The 20,701-nt window shown below is 55.1% G+C and overlaps 1 protein-coding gene and 1 long non-coding RNA gene across 2 annotated transcripts in view; one reads left to right on the forward strand and one right to left on the reverse strand.

Annotated features, from left to right (window-relative positions):
- Positions 1-9,783, reverse strand: part of PDK2 (pyruvate dehydrogenase kinase 2) — a 13,656-nt gene extending 3,873 nt beyond the window's left edge. Inside the window, exons 1-5 of the mRNA XM_031657565.1 lie at positions 9,611-9,783; positions 2,052-2,123; positions 1,423-1,607; positions 604-693; positions 334-411 (exon numbers count right to left, since the gene is read on the reverse strand). Of these exons, the coding sequence (XP_031513425.1) occupies positions 334-411; positions 604-693; positions 1,423-1,607; positions 2,052-2,123; positions 9,611-9,678 (493 nt within the window). The 5' untranslated portion in view covers positions 9,679-9,783. The remainder of the gene's footprint in view (positions 1-333; positions 412-603; positions 694-1,422; positions 1,608-2,051; positions 2,124-9,610) is intronic.
- On the forward strand, positions 5,219-9,113 carry LOC103878762. Its single transcript, XR_639082.4, has 2 exons — positions 5,219-5,636; positions 8,778-9,113. It is a non-coding gene; the product is annotated as an uncharacterized LOC103878762 (long non-coding RNA).
- Positions 9,784-20,701: the final 10,918 nt, after the last annotated feature.

Consider the following 20,701-nt stretch of genomic DNA (forward strand, 5'->3'; position numbering starts at 1 on the left):
TCAGCCTCCCAAGTAGCTGGGATTATAAGCATGTGCCATCATGCCCGGCTAATTTTTGTATTTTTAGTAGAGACAGGGTTTCACCATATTGCCCAGGCTGGTCTCAAACTCCTGACCTCAAGTGATTGGCCTGCCTTGGCCTCCCAAAGTGCTGAGATTAGAGATGTGAGCCACTGTGCCCCGTCCAAATATTTATCAAATGAATTAATAATACAATAATAACTCTGCTTCTCCCCTGTCTAGAAAACAGTCCATCTCCTCACTCCCCATCTCACCTTGCCCTGCTGTGTCCCCAGCCCCAAGACAGACACACACATAGCCACGCTCACTCACCATTGATCTCCTGGATCTCCAGGTCAGGCGAGGCCATGTAATACTTGTCACACAGGAGCTTAGCCATGTCGTAGGCATCTGAGAGAAGATGGGGTCATTCAGGGCATGGGTGGCCCACCCAGCAGGCAGTCCTCTTGACATTGACACTGGGGACCACCAGCATTAAACCCATAGCACCCCTCACTGAGGAACGAGTCACCCTCTGGCCAGGTAAGCTTGGAGGGGTCCCTGGGACTCCTCTGCGGGCCAGGCACTGTGGGAATGGCTCACCTTTGACCACCTCAGAGACGTTGCAGTTGGGGTCAATGCTGCCAATGTGTTTGGGATGGGCTGGGTTGGTGCTGCCGTCAAAGATGAGGGCTGCAGGCAGGAAGGGAGGGTGCTGTTGGCTGGGCTGCAGTCTGTCCCAGCGCTCCCTCTTCCCCTGGGCTCTCCCCCTCCCTCTACTTTCACCTCCAATGCCTTTGTAGGCTTCAGTCCTAAAGCTGCCCCGCTCCCCTGCTTCTGTCCTCCCTTCCCTGACCCCTGACACCTCCAGCCCTGGCTCAGGCCGTTTTTAAAGCTTTGCGTTGGACCTTTGCAAACCTGAAACAGACATCTTTTCAGAGGTCTCTCCCCACATCACATCTCCACATTGCATTTATTCTTTTCTTTGACTATAACATTCTAAGAGAACTCCTACCACCTTGCTTTGGAAATTATTTGAGCATGAGGAACTTGTTTCACTTATGACTGGCTACAACTTCTCAAAAATCATAGTGAATCTTCCTGGAATAAGAAACTCTAAACAACAAATTGTTTTTGAACATAATGAGAGTTTTTATGAATACTAAATTAAACATTCTTTTAAAGATGTGACATAATTTTACATTTTGCAAACATTGAAAACAAAACGTTTTTGAAATGGAAAATGAATGAGAAAGAAAAATTTTATTTTTCCATGTCGGAGCCATTAACTCCAAAGTTACTGGACTAACTACTCAAAGACTCCTTCTGTGGGGTTCTGAAGAGTGGCCTAGGTCCCCTCAGCAGCTCGGCCCTGGGTCCCAGCACCGCCCCCCACACCCTGCCACCGTGGCTGGCACCCACTGTGCTGGTTGATGAGCATGCGGATGGAGATGCGGCTGAGGTAGAAGCGGTCCAGGAAGTACTGGATGTTCTGGTTGGAGACGGGGTCATCACCATAGGTGTCCTTGTACTCAAGCACGCCTTGTGCCATGGTGGGCACCACGTCGTTGTGCCGGTTCCGGATGGTGACCAGGGCATCAGTGAACCTGTGGGGCAGGGCAGGTGTTCACATGGTATACCCCCAGACTCCCCTCCGTTTCTGACTCCCCTCTCCAGTGTCTTTCTTCACCTGCTCCACCCTTCCCAATCTGATGGACTCCCAATGCCCTCCCTGCTCCTCCCAAAGCCCACTCTGATTTTTTAGCTGCCTGCCGGCAGGCTTCCCACTTCAAAGCCCAGAGTTCTCATCCTCCCCAGGGCAGGGCCTGGGTCTTGCCCACCAGGCTCAGGGAACAGTGAGAATGGAGTCCATGTCTCTCCCATCAAACTTGGGGCTCTCTGAAGCAGAGTCTGTCTCCCGTCTCAGACTGGATGTTCCTGAGGGCAGGCGTCTTTTCTTCCATCCTGCTGTACTTCTGCCCCAGGGGCTGCAACCCCAGATGCCCCTGGCCAACACCTGCCTTCCTTCCCCACCCAGGGCCCCCACTCACTGGCTCAGGGTGCGATGGTCCTCGGGGTCCTTGTCCAGGAACTCCATTATGTCCAGGAGGCTCTGGACATACCTGTGCGGGGGCGGGAGGGGACACAGCCTCAGCTTCAGGTGGCTAGCCCCTCCTCACCCATTTCAGCTGGGCCTCGCTCTTGTCCTGCTCCTACGCGGGCCCCACACAGAGCTGCCCACAAGCCGCCTCACTATTTTTCTCCATCCATTTCATTTGTATGTGAGTCTCCCTGACAACCCAGTCAGTTATGCAAGAAAACTTCAAATGTGCTGGTCCCCCGTTTAGCACCTTTGCTTTGGAATCCTAGAACAGTCCTCTCAGAAGGGGCTTGGAGATGATCCCATCCAAGAGGCCTCACAGATCAGGAGACTGAGGCTGAGATGGGGTGGGGAGACTGGACCTAGCGCCTGCAGTGGGGGAAGGCAGGCAGGTGCATCAACTTCTCTGAACCCCAGCGTGGAAACGGCTCCTAATGTTTCTCCCCCCCGGGGTACTGTTGCATCCAGTGGGACACAATGGCAGAGGGGCCGGCACAGGGCCTCCCAGAGTCACCCCTGACAGAGTGGCCAGCACAGGGCCTCCCAGAATGACCCCTGAGCTGGGGTGCTCTGGGCCAGGCACCTGCCTAGGCAATTGGATTCTAAAATGGCAGGTGGGAAGGACCCAAAGGTGGGGTAGGTGTGCCTGGCTCTGTCCCCAGGTGGGGCTGGGACCCATAGAGAGTCCAGAGAAGCTCACTCTCCTGCAAAAGGCCGGGTAGGAGTAGGTGATGCCCTGCCGCCCCTCCCATCTACAGGCCTGATGGGGAGGCCAGTTTTCCCTGGGCTGCGAGAAGAGCTTGATGCTCTAAAAGAAGCATCAAGAACCCCTGAAGTCAGCCAGGCCCGGTGACTCACACCTGTAATCCCAGCACTCTGGGAGGCGGAGGCGGGTGAATCACCTGAGGTCAGGAGTTGGAGACTAGCCTGGCCAACATGGCGAAAACCTGTTTCTACTAAAAACGCAAAAATTAGCTGGTCATGGTGGCGCATGCCTGTAATCCCAGCTACTCAGGAGGCTGAGGTAGGAGAATTGCTTGAACTTGGGAGGCAAAGGCTGCAGTGAGCCGAGATCGCACCACTGCACTCCAGCCTGGGCAACAGAGCAAGACTCTGTCCCCCGCAAAAAAAGAAGCCCTGAACTCAGGGACAGCAGCAGGCCTCCTTCTGCAAGGGAGTCAGGCCCACCTGTGGTGGCAGATGGTACCGAGCTGGAGCCACTGTGCCCCATGCCCTGGGGAGCCATGACCTGTTTCCCTGCTAACATGCCCAGTCTGTGGCTTGTTCCTTTGGGGAGGGCAGGAAGAGCCTCTCTCTGGCAGAAACACTTATAACCAGGAGGAAGGGGGGCTGCCTAGAGCCCTGCAGCGGCGAGGCCCCCGGGGCCCAACAGTGTTTCTAGAAAAGGCCCCACCACACGAGGACTCATTCCCACGTCCACAGTGCTCTGACCTTCACTGTAATCTGTAACAGGTACGACAGGCAGGAATCAGTCCCACGCACAGCCTCCCCCAGGGAGGCGTGAAGAGGTCCCATAGCTAGTAAGTGGGATGAGGAAGTCCCGAGTCTCCAGCGCTCTTGCCACCCCAGGGTGCTGATTCCGCTCGACTCTCACCTCCACACTTCTGTTCACACAGTGCCCTCTGCACTGTGAATGCCCTGCTAGGAATGCCTTTCCCCTTAAACCTAGCGTCTGCTGCTCTCGCTCTTGCCTGGCAGAGAAGAGAGTGAAAGAACGAGCTCTGGACCCAGAACTGGCTCTTTAAGCACCAGGAGCTGTGTGGCCCTGGGTAGGTCAAGGAGCCTCTGTGGGCCTGAGTTTGCTCGTTAGGAAAATGGGGATTGTGATACGTATTTACTGCTTTGTGGTGAGAATTCCATGTGATGATTAGCACAGTGCCTAGCACATAGTGAGCACTCTCTAAATGCTTGCTCTTATTATGGCTGGTGGCTCAAACATCGTGGACAGCTGCGTGCATCCTCTGAGCCCCCAGGCGGCATCTGATACTCTCCCACTGCTTGTAGGCTCTGAACCACAGCATGTTTGAGCCCCTATGCCCTGGAGACCTGCCCCACTGCCACAGGAAGGGGGCTGTCTCAGGCCCAGAGCTAACCGCCCACCCCTCCCTACCCAGAGCTCTGCACAGAGCCGGAGAGGAGGAGCTGTGGCTGCTGAGGGCGCTGGGGGCCCTGACAGCAGAAAAGATCAGCCTTCATCTCAGCCCCCAACACCATCCCTGCCACCCCACCCAGCAGATGATCAGGCTGGCACTCCTAAGACCTGTCTCCCTGGAGAATAACATAGCGACCACTAACGCCCACCTGTGCCGAGTCCCACACAGGGTCTCTCCTCTGCCAACAGCCCTGATGAACACAAGGTATTTCCCTTTTTTTGCAGATGAGACCAGCACTGAGAGGTTAGGTGATATGCCCCAGGCCACACAGTAAGCAGCAGGCTGGGATTCAAACCCAGCTCTCGCAGACTCCAAGTCTACACCACGTGGCCAACAGCCGACACTGGCGCTGACGGTGATGCTGCTGCTGATGGTGATGGTGGCATGTACTGGGTATCAATGGCCAGGTCCACCCTGTGCTTCCCTCATGCCCCACTTTCACCTCCGCAAGAACCCCGGAGGTAGGCACTACTGCTGGACCCATTTTACAGATGAGGAAGTTAACACGCAGAGCTGAGATTCTCTCTCCCAGGCCCACATGGCTCCGAATCCCTTGCTCCCTAAATGCACCCAGGATAGACCTTCATGCTCACATAATTCTTAGGGGAGAGAGGGCCTCCATGCAGGCAGTGCTAGGGGCAGGTGGGGAGAGGAGGGAGAGGAGACCCACTGCAGAGTGGGGCCTGGGACCCCTTCCCAGGGGGCAGGTGGGGATGAAGCAGGTGGGAGCTGGGAGGCTAAGCCACTTCCTGACTGTGCTGGTTGGTGGGTGGGGGTGGGCACGGTCAAAGTCCCAGTCTCACTTAGGGAGAGTGCCCCAGCTGCTGGCACCACCCCTTTTGTGGCTGCTCAACAACCCTAGAGGGCAGAAATGGGACCTGGTCATGTGGCCACTGAAGTGGAGCAAAGGGCACTGGCATGGAGTGACAGCGGGCAGCGCCTGCCAGCCTCTCTCACAGGGCCAGGGCTCCTCCAGGGCAGGGGGCCCGGGCTACTCTTAAAATGGAGGGGAGAGGATGAGGATTTTCCCAGAGGTCCCTGGCCTTGCCCTGAAGCCCCTTAGGGGCCTGGTACACCAAATGTCACCCTTGGGCCGGTTCTTGGTCCTAAGAAGAGAGATTGGGGATGAGTGGTGTTGGCCTCTGGGCTGCCCACCCCTTGCAGGCCAGACAGAATATATAAGGGAGACCTCAAAGCAGTGGTGCAGTGACAGAGAGGCACCAACAGACGGGAGAGGCACTGCCCCCACCCCTCCCCGGGCCTGCAGGGAGGCTGGGGTCTTTGGGCCTGCTGACCTCTACAGTAATCAAGGCCCCCAGGAGTCCCTTGGTGAGATTCGGAGCTCCCAAGCCCAGCCCAAGGTAATGTGGAGGTCCATCCAAACCCTGCTTTCCAGGGCTCCGGAACCAGTCTAGAGCCCCAGGATTGGGAAGGAGGAGGTGTGGGATGCAGGCAGAAGCCAGGGGCCTTGGTGAGAGTGTGGGGCTGAGAATGGGCGGTGGGGGCGGGAGCAGAGGGTGAGCGAGTATGGGAGGAGGGCCCTGCAGCCCCGTGTGGGAGCAGAGGGGGTGCTGAGCCAGCGGGCGAGTGTGTGTAATTGTGTGCATGTGGCATGTGCGTGCCTGTGGGTGTGTGTGAGGGTGTGCCCTGTGCACTCATATCCACAGCTGCTGGCGAGCAGGGTGTGAACAAGGGAAAGGCTGGGGAGGGGGTGCTCGCTGCACCTGGGGGAGAGGTGGCGGTGTCCTGCCTCCGAAGCCTCTGAGCCAGGCAGGTTTGGGTTCCGCTGCTGATTGCGCCCTGAAGAGGCCACCGAGTCCCTCAGGTCCCCATCTGCAAAATGGGGTTCACAGGAATAAGCACCTCGTGGGCCTGGGTGTACAGAACAGGAGATGATGCCTCGAGTACATGCGTAGTAAGTGGTCGGTTCTGCTCCGGCCATGCAAGGAGCAGCTGACGGATTTGGAGAGCTCATCTGGCTTTAGCAGGTCCTGGGCACCCAAGCCACACCCTCTGTGTGGGGTCCACACACCTTGCTGACAAGCAAGGGAGGTTTGTGCGAAGGTGCCGGCCATATCACCTCCCACCTACAGCCCCCACAAATATCCTGTTAGTGATAGCAGTGAGTCATTGTCATTTGATTCTACTCGGCGGCTCCTGCTTAACCCTGCATTTTCTGGAAGCACATCCCCACGACTCCATGCCTGGAGAGGAGCCGGGTTTGTCCCTTTTGGTCTCTAACAACACCAGCTGTCAACAATTCTGTAAAGTGAGTTCTGATCTCCCACAGACTTGCAACATGAACTTGGAAATCTCTGACTCCACATCACCGCCCAGAACGCAGGCTCCCTTCTTTCCCTTCAAGAATCCAGTCTCCATATAACAGCTGGGTTCGAATCCCAACTCCACCATCTACTCACTGAGTGATCTCAGATAAGTTTTCTTCACCTCTCTGAACCTCAGTTTCTCATCTAGAAAATGGGATGATAGCAAGGACTACCTCATAAGGTTGTGAAGATGAAATGAGTTAATATGTGTAGACACTTAGGACAGCTCCTGGGACACAGCCAGCCTTTGGAGGTGTTTGTTTTTGTTATTATCATAATTTATTACTACCTTGCCCAAGAAACCACACCACAATTACATCATCTGTGGGCTGGAGGTGTTGCTGCCTGGCAGCCTGGGGACGTGGCTTGTGTTGGTAGAGTTCTGCACACTTTTCACATCTAGCACTGGCCCTTGGCCCTTACAAACACAATGGGTCCCCATTTTACAGATGAGGAAGCTGAGGCTCAGAGATGCCATATGGCTTGCCCAGGATGAAGCTTCAAAGTCACGCATGCCGAGGCCAAACTGGGTGGGACTTTCCCTCCCAGTCCAGTCTCCACCAAAACAGGGCCCACTATCGCAAGTCTGTCCGGTTGAAATAACGTATCAGGGTTATTTAGAACCAGGAATTCTCAGCTCGCCCACAGTGACTCTGCCTAGAACCTCTCCCCAGCAGAGTAGAAACTCCATTTCTGTGACCACAGATGAACCATGACCACTAATAACTGCATCTGCTGAGGGTTCTTGTGTTTTCCAGAAAAGAGGGTTTGCTCCTTACTCATCAGACTCAGGCTAGAGGCCCTCTTGCCAAGCTCCCTGGTAAAGTCTCCCTTCCTCCTCTCAGGCACCTAGAACCTGCCCACCTCCATCGTTCCAGCTGGCAGGCTGTTCCTCCTGGAGAAAGAGGTCTCCACTCTCTCACAGGCAGCCACCTCAACCCTGTCGGGAAGTCCTTCTTGTCCTCACACTGCAGTCTCTCTTGCTGCAGCCAATGCTCATTCTCTCTGGAAACATTCTTGGCAGGCTGTCTCTTCAGCATGTTGGGATGCTTTAGCAATCCCTCGGCCTGCTCTCCTCTAAGCTGAATCTTTCATTGAGGAAGTGTTCTCTCTTGTCTAACTTCATTCCCTCCCACTGTTACTTGACATTACTTGCAAGCTTTGTGGAAGAATGTCAGGCCAACCCCTTATCTGCGTCACTGATTTTTCAGGAAGGGACTCTGCAGGGGCCCCTGGGGGAGTCATGGGAAGCTCAGCAGCCCTGTGCCCTCCTCCTGCATCCCTCAGCTCTCCCAGGAACACGGTGTGCAGGGAGGGGCCTGAGAAGTTCTGCCCTGAAGTCAGGGACCAGGTGGAGAGGCAGCCAGGTCAGGCAGCCGGATAGAGCCAGAGGAGGGCCAGGGAGAACAGATGGCACCTTCTGTCTCCTTCCCACCACTCCACACCACCCACGGTGGGAAGTGTTGGTTGGCTCAGAGGTCCTGGACCTCCGAGAGGCAGGGCACAGCAAGGGGTGACCTGGTTGGGTTCCATGAAAATCAGGCTCTGTGCCTCATGCCTCCGCCCCTTCTTCACAGCCCACACTAACAGCACAATCTCCAGAAAGTCAGTTCCCAGCTACATTAGCCAGGCCCCTTCCTGTCTCCACACCTTTGCCCAGCCTATTCCTTTAGCCTGGAATGCCCTTCCCTTCCTTGTAGCTCTAAGCTTGCCTAGGTACCCTGTAAGGTCCAGTGACAAGTCACCTCCTCTGCATGTCCATGGCAACTGCCCCACAACGTGTCATTCAACCAACATTCATGGTGTATCCACTACACTCCTGGCCTTGTGTGTACAACACTACCCCTCACCATATCTCATTTAATTACAATAAGCCCCATATCCACAGGTCCGTGCATAGAAAACAGTGCGGAAAGGCACCACTACATCTGTGAAACTGAGCTGTGTTCCGTTAGGGGGTGGAGGGGAGTGGTTGGCAATTTCTTCTATCTACTATTTTGCGTTTTCCAAGTGTCAAGTGACCCTGTTATACTTCCACAATAAAGGAAAAGTATCAATGTTCTTTTAAAATAATGTTTGCATTCCTAATTTAAATAAAACGAACTCTTCGGCAGCTCCCTGCTCCTAGCACTATGCTGGACTCAGTTCACCCTGCCTGCGTATTTTTCCTTCCAGATCACAGGCCCCTGAGGGCAGCTGCTGTGACTTCGCATGGCTTTAGGCTCAGAGTACATGCGGGCATGTGCTCCTGAGTCTACAAGGAAATCACAGCCATATCATACTGCAAGTCCAGAAGAAACAACAGAAGATGTCCGCATGGGTGCCACCAAAGTCAATGAGGATTAGCTATTTTACACGCCCAGCGACAGGGGACACCCTTGTTTATTCTTCATGTGACTGGCCTTTGGCTAATTTCATCCAGTTACTTGAGTTCTTGAGTGAAGCCTGCTGAGCCTTTCCCTCTGTTCCTGCTGCAGTGCGCAATAAACTTTTGGTCTTTGCCCCTCCAAAGCTCTGCGGGAAGGCACTGTGCCATCCCTGTGTGTATCTGAGTCTTTTCCAACATCCAAAACAGTCTATCTTGCAGCTTGGGTTGTATAGTTTATTTGAAAACTTGCTTCTTGTTTCTGTTTCCCAAAAAGTTACCCCCAAATAAATACTGCCTAACAGCCACTCGAGTTCCAGCACTGGGCTGGTAGCTAACGCTGACATCAGCCTAACTTGGGGTTTTGGCTGTGAAAACCATGTTTTCCTGGGTGGATCCTGGGTTTCCAAAGAAAGGTGGGTGGTAAGAGGGCTACACATGGAGACTAGGAGCTTGACCTCAGTCCTGCTTTGGCCTCAGATTCCCATGTGACCCTAGGCAACTCCAAGCTCTTGGGGCTTTGGTGTCTCCTGTCTGTCCCCACCCCACCCTCAAGGCTGCTAAAAGCTTGGAGACTCCATCCCTGAGCCCAGGCACACTGGCGATGGAGTGGGAGGTGCAGGGACGGAGCCAGGGGTCTCACCAGCTCTGCACCAGCTGCACAGAGGGTGTGCTCAGCACCCGGTCGGGAAGCAGGTTGATCTCCTTCATGATGTTGGCCAGGCGCACAGGCAGCTCCTGCCTGAGGAAGGTGAAGGAGGTTTTCTCACAGGCATTGCTGGATCCTGGCAGGAGAAAGAGACGTGAGCCACAGAGCCACCAACTATGAAAGCCAAAGGATGTCTCGGCCAGGTCAGCTAAACCCTTCATTAACTGGGGGTTCAGAGAGCAACTGACCTGCCCAGGGGCGCACAGCAAGGCTCCCCATCCCCTGCAGGGCTCAAACACCTACACCCTGTGCCTAACACTCCAGGGGGTGGCATCCTCTCCTCACCCCCAGCTGAACCCTGCTTGCCTTTAACCACAGTGGCAGGGCCACTACTGGGCCCATTTGGAAATGCCTCTGGCCTCAGTCACCTCACTTCTCTTTCCTCCCCTCCCAGCACACTCACTTTGAGGGGCTGATCCCGGAGGCAAAGGAGCCTGGGAAACCCATCCCTACCTAGGACTGGGCTCTGGCTGAGGGGGACTATGGCCAGACCACCACTGCGGTGTCCCAATATTGTCTCTGGCCAGCCCACCTCACCCAGCCTGGCCTGAATGCCCATGTGGGGCTGCTGTGTCTTAATGCCCATCCATGAGGCAAATGGGCCCAAGAACAGGAGTCCAAATGCCACGGTCCTTGTCTGGCATCAAGATGGAGAGGGTGGGGGCCCGAATAAGGCCTTGGCCCAGGGTGAGAGGCCCTGGGTTCCAGTCTATCAGGCTCTGCTTGCAACTCTGTCACCCAGGCCATGCCATCATCCTTTTTTTTTTTTTTATTTTTTATTTTTTATTTTTTTTTGTGAACCCAAGGTCTCACTGTATCTCAGGCTTGGAGTGCAGTGGCGATCTCGGCTCGGTGCGGGCTCAAGACCCCGGGTTCCGCGCCATTCTCACGCCTCAGCCTCCCAGTAGCTTGGTTGCAGGCGCCGCTACAGCGCCGACTGTAGTTTTTTTTGTATTTTTAGTAGAGACGGGGTTTCACCATGTTAGCCAGGATAGTCTCGATCTCCTGACCTTGTGATCCACGCCTCGGCCTCCCAAAGTGCTGGGATACAGGCGAGCCACAGCGCCGACGCCATCGCATCCCTTTGAAGACCTCAGTTTCTCCCATAAAACTACAAGTTGACCAAACTGTACTGTGAGCCCCCAACTGTGGTGTTTTTCACCATGCAATACAGGGGTGCAGTTAAGGCAGGGACCAGCGGCTGGGGGCTAGGAGTGAGCCCAGGAGGCTTTCCTGCATGGAGGAGGCTCAGGAGCTCAGACTGGGGCAGGGGTGCACCTTGAGATGAGTCACCGAAGAGCAAGGGTGCCCTGTGTCTCGGCTGCCACCTCCCTGCTCCCATTAAGCACCCATTGTGGCTTACTTGCAAGCCGAGGCACTGCTCACTCAACTCTTGGCTGCCCCCACCCGCAGTTCCCAGCTGGCACCATGGAAATACTGTAGACAGGCGGGGCTACACAATGCCGTTTCAGCGCCACACTGGCTGGCCTCCTCCTGCCCCAGGGCCGCCCCCAGGAATGCTGGTGAGCTGGGCGCGATCCTGACCTAGCAACCCTACAGGGCAGCCAAGGGAAGAAGGTATAGGCAGCTTGAGTCCACATCACGGTGCCTGGGGCCCCTGCCCAGCTCGGGAGAGGCTGCCAGGCCGGAACAGATTTGATCTTCAAGTGTCGCCCTGCTGGGGCGGCTACGGTCCAGCTCGCTTCTGTGGGTGGATGCCTGCCAGTCAGGGCACTCTCTCCCGCTGGCATCTCCACTGGCGCTGCAGCAGCCGCGGCGTGCTCACTTTGCGGGGGTGTGCGATTGCGCTGGTGCGGTCGGGTGCCCAGCCGGGCGGCGCGCCGCCGGCACGCGCCGCCGCCGCGGCGGGCGGGAACTTGCGCCGGTGGGAGGCTCCTGCTCGCCGGTGGGGACGGCCACGGCAGTGCGGATTGCACCGCCGCTTGCGGCGGTGGCATGGCGCTGCGCGCTGTGCTGGGAGGCCTTAGGCGGGGAGAGCGCCGGGACGTGGCGGGTGCTGCATGGCGGCGGTGGGGCCCGTCCCTCTTCCCCGTAGCTTCACTCCTGCCTGTACCTTTCCAAACAACCCTTCCTCTGTCACTCAAGAGACCTTTCTTCTCCTCCGTCTGGCCCCGGCTGCACCTCCCAGCGCCCGCGAGTCCCTCCGCTGCCAGCCGCCTCCCGCCCTCCCGGCAGGGAGTCCCGAAAACTGCTTCATGGACAGCGGGGACAGGGAAGAGGCTGCTGAAGTGCTCTATGTGTACTTGGGCGCCCAGCCAGGGACGCGGTGAGCAGCGCGCCCGGACCAGCGCATGGCTGCGGCAGCCGCAGCTCGGAGGCTGGTGCCTGCGCTGGCAGCGCTCGCGCACCGTTCGGCCCCAGCGACGAGATTCGCGGCCGCCTCCTCCCTTGCCTGGCGAGCACTCCAAGGCCCAGCCGATGGCTCGTCGGCTGGCGCCTCGACGTCGTTCCACCCCTTCCCTCCATTCCCACCACACTATTGTTTTAATTTCACCAGATCCCTCCCCTGTGTTCACACGTCTTTCCCTCCCGAGGCAAGCCGAGGTTAACCCCTTCCTTCCCAGAGCCCCGCCAGCCCTTTCGTTTCCTCTTCCACGCCTGCCTTTCCCTCCTTTATCTCCTTGCATCTCCTTCACCCTGGCTCCCTTTTAACCCCTTCCTTTCCAAGAATTGTCTAGGTAGCTTTCAGCCAATCCCTTTCCTCCAACTCAAAGTACCTGTTTCACCTGTCATCATCTTTACCCATGCCCTCCCTTAACAGTCTTGGGGATTCCAGTCCGGATGACAGTGACCCAGACTGCGAATATTTATAAAATTCGGAACCAGGGTGCGAGCCTACGAATCCGTCCCGTATATGTGCAGCCCACCCACTTCCGCAAAGATCAACGCAGCTCAGGAAAGGTGGGTTGCTTTCCAATTGAAAAACATCAGAGTAAAACGTCACGACTAGTAGTAGCGATATGGTGGCTGGATTGTCGTCCGTACTTTCAGTTAACACTTTCATTTTATTGCGCCATAGCTCATCTGACCGAACGCAAAGCCTTGGACATCTAAGCGCGACCACCTGAAAGCCACCTCCTTCGCACCGGGCTTCCTTATAGAAACAAGATTCCAGGAGGTGAGATGTCTCTGGGGGCCGGGAGCCGTCCTTCATCAGCAGCCCGCTTCTCTTGGAGGCTTGGTGCCCTCTTTAATCGGCGACACGTCGTGGGCTTAGGGCCCGACCCGCCACTTTGATGCTTTCTTTGCTCGGTGACATTAGCCTAAAATGTGTTAAGGCTTTCTGCTGGGAACAGGAACACAGACAGGATCAAGAAATGGCTTTTTCCTCAATGATTTCATTTCACGTTTCGAGAGACCAACTACATAAAGTAAATAATTAGTATAACTGAATATGATTATGTCTGAACCTCTGAAACTTCACAAATGGAAGGGCCTCTTGGCTGGAAGAATAATAAGCTATATGCCAGGCACTGTCTGCAGAACATTATCTCATTTTAATTCTCTATTTTGTGTCTTAGCCTCATTTCATAGATAAGAAAGCCAAGACTCGGATCATTCTCAACTGCAAATCTGACCTTGTGCTTCCTTGCTCACAGCCTTTCAATGGGCTATTTTTTTTTTTTCCAGATGGAGTCTCACTCTGTCGTCCAAGCTGGGTGCAGTGGCACAACCCTGGCTCACTGCAAACTCCACTCACTTCCCAGGTTCAAAGATTCTCCTGTCTCAGCCTTCCAAGTATTGGCTGGGATAGCAGTGTGCTACCACACCTGGCTAATTTTGTAATATTAGTAGAGACAGGGTTTCACCATGTTACGGCCAGGCTGGTCTTGAACTCCTGAACTCAAGTGATCACCCACCTCCAGCCTCCCAAAGTGCAGGGATTACAGGTATGAGGCACTTTGTGCCTGGCGCTTATCAGTAAGCTTCTCTTTGTACGAGACCTTTCAGGTTGTCCACTGGTGGCTTTTGCTTGTAATTCTCAGACTCTCCTCTCCCCATGACTCCCAGCCATACCTGTCTGCTGCCTTGAACCAGCCTCCCCGATCTCTAAGCCACTGCAAATGCACCTCTTCTGTCTGGATCATTTCTACTTCTTTAACTTCACACCTACATTCTTTGAGTCTCAGCTGCTTGACCATCCTTCACTCCTGGAAGCCTTCCCTGATCTTACTAAGCTGGGTCACTTGAAACCACCTTCAAAAGGGCTCTTGGTCTCCTCCTGATCTTGACAAATATTGTAGTCTGGGTCATATCATCAGACTGGGAACCCTAAGGCCCATAAGGGAGGACAAGGAAAGATCAGGACCATTAAAACAGGTACTACACGAGGAAAGGAGGAATTGGCTGAAAGCTTCTGGACAAATCAGGAAGGAGGGGTTAAAAGAATGCGATGGGCAGCTCTTATCAATTGAGTGAAAATTGTTTTGACTGATCTGTTTTCCTGCTAGACTTTTAAGCTCCATGAGGGGCAAGGGCGGAGTGTTGTATCTGTCTTGTTCACTGCTCTATCTCAGCATCAGGCAGTGCTCAGCATGTAGTAGGAGGACAGGGTGAAAAGACAGGGTGAGCAGGGAGCATACCACAGAGATATTCACAGAGAACCACCAAACATCCGGTAAGGCTGTAATTATGGGGCGTGATTGATGATGCTGAGGTGAAGGTGCAGTTTTCAAGTACCTGAAGAATATATAGAATACATACAAAAAGCCACAGCCCTCACTTTGGGAGGCTGAGAGATGTGAGATTGCTTGAGTCAGGAGTTTGAGACCAGCCTGGGCAGCATAGCAAGATCTTGTCTCTACAAAAATATAAAATTAACTGAGGTGTGGTGGCAGGTACCTATAGTGCCAGCTACTTGGGAGGCTAGTAGGAAGATTGCCAAACCCAGGAGGTCAAGGCTGCAGTGAACCCGAGCCATGATCATGCCATGGCACCTGCAATCAGAGTGACAGGTAGAGACCTGTCTCAAAAAAAGGAGCCTATTTCTGTGCCTAACAATAAATATTATGTAAGCACTGTTATTGTCAAAATTAAAGTAACAAGGGAAAAGACCATAGCCTCTAAGGCTAGGTGTAGGAGAAGGAAAGAATTTCCATGACCACACCTACCTTAGGCTGGACTTCACAATGTGGGCTCTGCTTGGATAAGAATTCCTTCTGCAGAGCCTGCTGCAGGGTGCCCAACAACAGTGGTGTGATGTAGGTACATCATAGTCAAGTTTAGTTAGGTGATGCTGAGGTAAACCGCACCCTGCCCCCAGATTCCCCAAAATCTCCCACTATATGTGTAACATGGGTTGGTGGGGACTCTCAGGAGCTCAAAACTTTGGCATTGCAGAGGGTTCTTTTACAGCGGGCATTGCTACATCTCTGCCAGTTATGTTTCTTTCATAATATGCTTAGCTTACGCTAGTTCTGAAAACGACTTATCCTCAAGAGTGTGTGTGTGTGTGTGTGTGTGTGTGTGTGTGTGTGTGTGTGTGTGGTCTTCCTCAAGCAGTGGCTGACAGGAGACTGGGGGGGTCTGTGAAACTGGCCAGAGGAATGTGTAAACACCCTGTCTTAAGCAGTAAGTGGCATAAGCACAAGACTGGGCCCGACTGACAACTTACGTGTTATCAAGTGGATCCCAGATTCTAGAAAATAAAGAGTGTAGTCTCCACTCACTGGGTTCGCGAGCCTGGCAGCTCCCGGGTAGGGGCTACGGTTTTCCAGGAAAGTGGACATTCCATTGTCAGTCACCCTGGGAAGGGGCAAAATCCAAACATGAAGGCAAGGAGGAAAGGGCACACAGTGGGCCCCGAACCCACATTTGTGAGCTGGCACTGGTGGAGGAGGTGGAGCAGCTGCCACCACACGAGGAGGCTAGAGGCACCCAGGCTCAGGTGGGCCTCCCAGAACAGCTGGATGTGAGCTGTGAGCATATCTGACCTGGCTTCTACCTCTGGGCTTCTCTGGGTAGCAATTTCCAGCCTCCAGTGAAATCACCCAAAGTTCACAGCCTTGAGGAAGAAAATTAACAGAAGGACCCTAGGCCGCGCTCAGCTCACAGAGTCACAGGGGGGAACGGCGCACTCCATTCCACCCCAGGCCTGTGTGGAGGGAGGGACAAACCGAGGGCAGAGGGAGGAAGCTGCTTTGGGAACCCAGGACTGGCAGGAAGCAAGCGAAAGCCTGATCCACATGCTGTGTACATAGCCAAGTGAACACTCCCAAAGGGCTTCCAAAGAATAGAGCTCTCTCCGGCTCCTGGAGGCTGAGTATTGTGTCCAGTTCAGTCTCTGCAGCCTTCTGGATCAGTAGGTTTTACCTTCTGATCTCTTCTTGGCCTGGTGGTGGTTGTGGAGAAACCAAGACAGAAAAGCAGTCTCTTACCTGAATTCAGCCCACGACTGAGGCTCTCCTCCCCTCCACCCTTTCACCCAGCCTCCCTCCACAGCCTGCCAGGACTGCCTCTTTTCCTATAGCTGAGTAGCTTTTGCCTCTTCCTGACCCTGCATGCTGCCACCTCCATGCCTGTTTTGCCTCTCCAGGGGTCAGCACACTGTCCTCCAAAGAAGGCGTTCTGGGACCCATCAGGTCCCCAGGGCTCACCCCTCATGACAGACTCTTAGATGGGGAGGATTTCTGAGAGCACAGGGGCAGTGACCACCTCCATCAATCTTTTTTTTCTTTCTTTGAGATATGATGGGTCTTGCTCTGTCGTCCAAGCTGGAGTGCAGTGGCGCGATCTTGGCTCACTGCAACCTCTGCCTCCTGGGTTCCAGGAAGTGATTCTCCTAGCCACAGCCTCCCAAGCATGGGATTATAGGCATGTGCCACTGCACCCAGCTTGCTTTGCCATTTTTAGTAGAGACAGGGTTTAGCCATGTTGGCCAGGCTGGTCGAGACTCCTGGCCTCCGTGATCCACATACCTTGGCCTCCCAAAGTGCTGGGATTGGCATGACCACTGCACCCGGTCACCTCCATCAATCTTTACCCTCAAACCCGCCAAGTCCCCAGACCTGGCTTCATCTACCTAGGTGTTGGCTGGATGATATCGTATCGGCATTGACCCAGGAGTTGGTAAAGGCTAGAGTGGGTGGAAATGCAGCTGCATACAAGCTATGGGAGCTGTTGTTAGTGGCCGTGAGAAGCCTATGTACAAAGAAGCCACGGGAGGAAACGCCTGCTACAGTACCATGGAAGAGGCGGGGGTGGAGCCTGTAACAAGGCAGAGGGTCAGGGAAAGGTTTTTCTGGAACTAGCCTTAGCTTCTCAAATGGGCCTTAGGACACAGCCCATGGGGGAGGGACAGAGCCAGAGCTGGCTCACAAGCTTAAGGATAACTAAGGGCACTCCACCTCCCGGACCCCAGTGCATGGCCAGCTGCCTGTTCTACATTCAAGCGTCGCTCCCTCCGTGGTCTTGTGGGGTCTCTCACAGGGCCTTCTGAGGCTGGCTGGTAGTGGTGAATCAGAAGTGGCATCTCTGTATCTCACAGCTTGTCTGGCCCCAGGAGTGGTCCCTCCCTCTCTAATGGCGGCTCCATGCATTACTTGCAGGGCAGACCCAGCTGTGACCCAGGCTACCTGCGCCCATTTGCCTGTCTTTGTTAGTTCCGACTGCACTCCTCTTGAGTTCAGTCTGTGGCCAAGGAGAGAGCTTCACAGAATGCAGGAGCGAAAGCCGTTCTGGGACCTTCTTTCTAGTTCCTTTGCTGTTGGGTGAGCATGCCCCATGGACAACCTTAGGCGGGACGGCTCTCTGGCATGGGTGGCAGTGAGGCCCACCAGCCGGGGCTCGGGGGCTGCTCCTGTGGACTGGACGACGCGGGCTCCAATCCAGTGAGCTGTGGCTCAGATGGATCCAGTGTGAAAAGGGGAAGTGTCACCATTGCAGGGGGCCTTTCCTCCCGGCTCGGGCCGGGGCTGCTGGCTTGTTTTGGCGCAGGCGGGGCTGAGACACGGCGAGCCCATGCACCATCCATGATGTGCCAGCACAGTCCACGGCAGGGCAGTTTCACGATGATGTCTAGGGCACAGGACACGCCAGTGTGCTCGGCCTTGTAAAGGTCCACAGCTGGCCCTCCTGCAGGGGAGATCCCACAGGAGCCAGACAGTATGTGCGTGCACTTGGCAGTGTATGTGCCTAAAGCCAACCTGCCGCTGCCAGCCAAAGGCGATGGCTCACTGTGGACTGTCAGAGGCATAACTTATGATAAATAGGAAAAGGGACACTGGGGAGGGGGAGGGATCAGGGAGGATGTCCAGTATGTCGGTCCGAGTCTGCCAGCTGGTCACCAGTGCTTCTTAATTGAGTAGGGTGCTCTCCCTGGAGGGGTGGGTAGCGCTCACTCCTCGGATCCTGCACGTGAGTGCCACTAGGCGCCTGATCACGTGTGTATGGTCACCAGAAGTCCCTGGAGTTGGAGGGAAAGGAGAAAAACATTATGGCATCCAGAGTTTGAGCAGCCAGGAAGAGGTGCAGGCCTCTCTCCCCCTCCCACTTGAGAGCACTCCTCAAAGCCGAACTCTTGGAACACATCCCATCTCCCTGCACTGAGATGGAGAACAGGGTTTCTCCACCCAGGCCCCAGAGGAAGGAGGAGTTGAGGAAGGCAGAGAGGAGAGGAAGAGGCAGATGGAGGCAGGAGGCAGGCAGAACCAGTGGATGGAATGGCCAGGAAGACTGGCACGGTCTAAGCTAATCACAATGTTGGGAGTGGAGTCCACTTGTTATCCTGAAAGGGCTGCTCAAGGGGAGGGGAAACAGGCTGGTTCCCAGGAGGAGGTCTCTACTGCTCCCCTCCTTCCCCGGGAAGGTGGAAATAAGTGTAGGAAATATTCTGGACATGCCTGTGGTTTTAGAGATGGGGCCTGGCCTTGCCCTTGACCTTGTTCCAATCCCAGAAAGCAAGGTCATCACAGAGAAGGTTTATGGCTCCCTGAGAAGGGTTGAGCCACCAAGGGCTCAGGGGGGAGAGCTGATGAAAGCCAGACCAGGGGAGGCTGGAGGGAGGAGTCAGAGTGGCCTGATCTTTGAGGTGGTGGTGGGGACAGAATGAGGAACAGGCCATAAGGGGAAGAAGGAAGCGGACAGGACAGAGTCAGAGAGCCGGCCAGCTGTGGGGCTGAGGGGAAGGGGGCAGGAGGCCGTGTGCAGTGGGCGGGGATGGGGGGCTGCCCTCTGGTCGTCAGTCCAGCCTCTCTCTGTCTCTGGCGAGCTGGCTCATCTCCGCCGCCTGCTTCCTTACAGAAGCGTGAGAGTCTTGAGCTGAAGAAGCCACTGCGCAGGGGAGGGGAAAGGGGAGTGAGGGATGGGCCACATCAGGGGAAGCTGCGCTGTCCTCACCAGCAGCACTCGTGGACTGGGGAGGCTGGGGCTGGGGCTGGGGCTGGGGGCTCAGTCCCAGCTTGGTCGTGTGGTCGGCCCAGGCTCCTGGGTCCCCCTTTCCCAGCACACTAACAGGCGGGGTGAGCCTGTAAGCTGGTGGGAGAAGGTGGAAAGAGGACAGGGAGGAGGCACGGTGAGGATGGAAGGGAGGACCGGGATGGTGAGAGGTGGGTTGGAGGAAGGGCTGAGTGAGTGTGCTGGTGAGAAAGGTCGGGCTGAGAGGAGTGGGGCTGGGCTGCAACGCCCTCACAGCAGCAGGAGGCCAGTCGGCCCAAGAGCAGCAGCCCGCTTTTGGCCACCAGCACCAGCCACAGCTCACGATCCCAGCAGCAGCTCCTCCACCAGCTCAGTCAATGTCCACAGGAGCTGCAGAAGGGAGGGGCTCAGCCCTCCTTAGGCATGAGCCCATCCTCCCCCCTTCCTATCCCAGCTGGGCTGAGCACCTGCTGTTTGTCCTGCTGCCAGTGGGGGGCAGCCTGGGACTGGAAAAAGTCTCTGCCTGCCCCACCCCAACGGTAGGTCCAGTGGAGTGCTGCTTCTCACAGGCACAGACTTGACTCCAGAGGAGCAGCCTCAGATCTGGGAGGTGGCCTGGAGTCTGAGTGGTGACCTACACACTACCAGGCCTGGATAACTCAGCACCTGTGAGCTGTGTGACCCGGACAAGTAATTGCACCCCTCTGGATCTCATGCTGCACTGCATCACAGTGAGGGGTCATGGCTCCGCCTCATAGAACAGCAGAACGGCCAAATGCAGGGGTGCTGGAGCCCGAACTACCTGGGTTCTAGCCCAGCACCTTCAGAGCTGTGACCTTGGCAAGTTACTTAACCTCTGTTGTTCATCTGTAAAATGGAATGTGTCACCTATCTCATGAGTTTGCTGTAGAAACCAAGTATGACATATGAAAACTGCCACAGCAACACCACCCGCTACCACCAAGCAAGCACTCCATAAATATTCACCAAAAAAAAACCCACAAAGGTTCACATATAGTCCCATTCTTTTTTGATAGAGTCTCGGCTGTTGCCCAGAGGCAATCTCGGCTCACCTGAGCTCCAGCCTCCCAAGTTCAAGTGATTCACCACTCCGGCCTCCAGAATGGCTAGGACATGCGTGCACCACCATGCCATTCAAATTTTGTACTTTGAAGTAAGGGCGGGGTTTCCCTGCCATGTGTTGGTCAGGCTGGTCTTGAACTTACGACCTCAGAGATCCAGCCCTCGGCCTCCCAAAGTGCTGGGATTACAGGCGTGAGCCGTTGCCTGGCAGGCCAGTCCCATTCTCTGTACACAGGGATAAATGGATGTGTAATGGCCCATATGAGTTGTTTTTGTTTTGTTTGTTTTGAGATGGGTTTGCTCCTGTTGCCCAGGCTGGGGTACAGTGGGCGCAACCTCGGCTCACTGCAACCACCTCCTCCCAGCTTCAAGCAATTCTCCTGCAGCCTCCCAAAGTAGCTGGAATTACAGGCGTAACCACCATGCCCATTTAATTTTGTATTTTCAGTAAAGATGGGGTTTCACCATGTGTCAGGCTGGTCTCGACTCCTGACCTCGGAGTACGTCCCACCTGCCTTGGCCTCTCAAAGTGCTGGGATTACAGGTGTGGTCACTGCACCCGGCCGT

This window comes from Papio anubis, chromosome 17 (assembly GCF_008728515.1).
Source record: "Papio anubis isolate 15944 chromosome 17, Panubis1.0, whole genome shotgun sequence".
Classification (NCBI taxonomy): domain Eukaryota; kingdom Metazoa; phylum Chordata; class Mammalia; order Primates; family Cercopithecidae; genus Papio; species Papio anubis.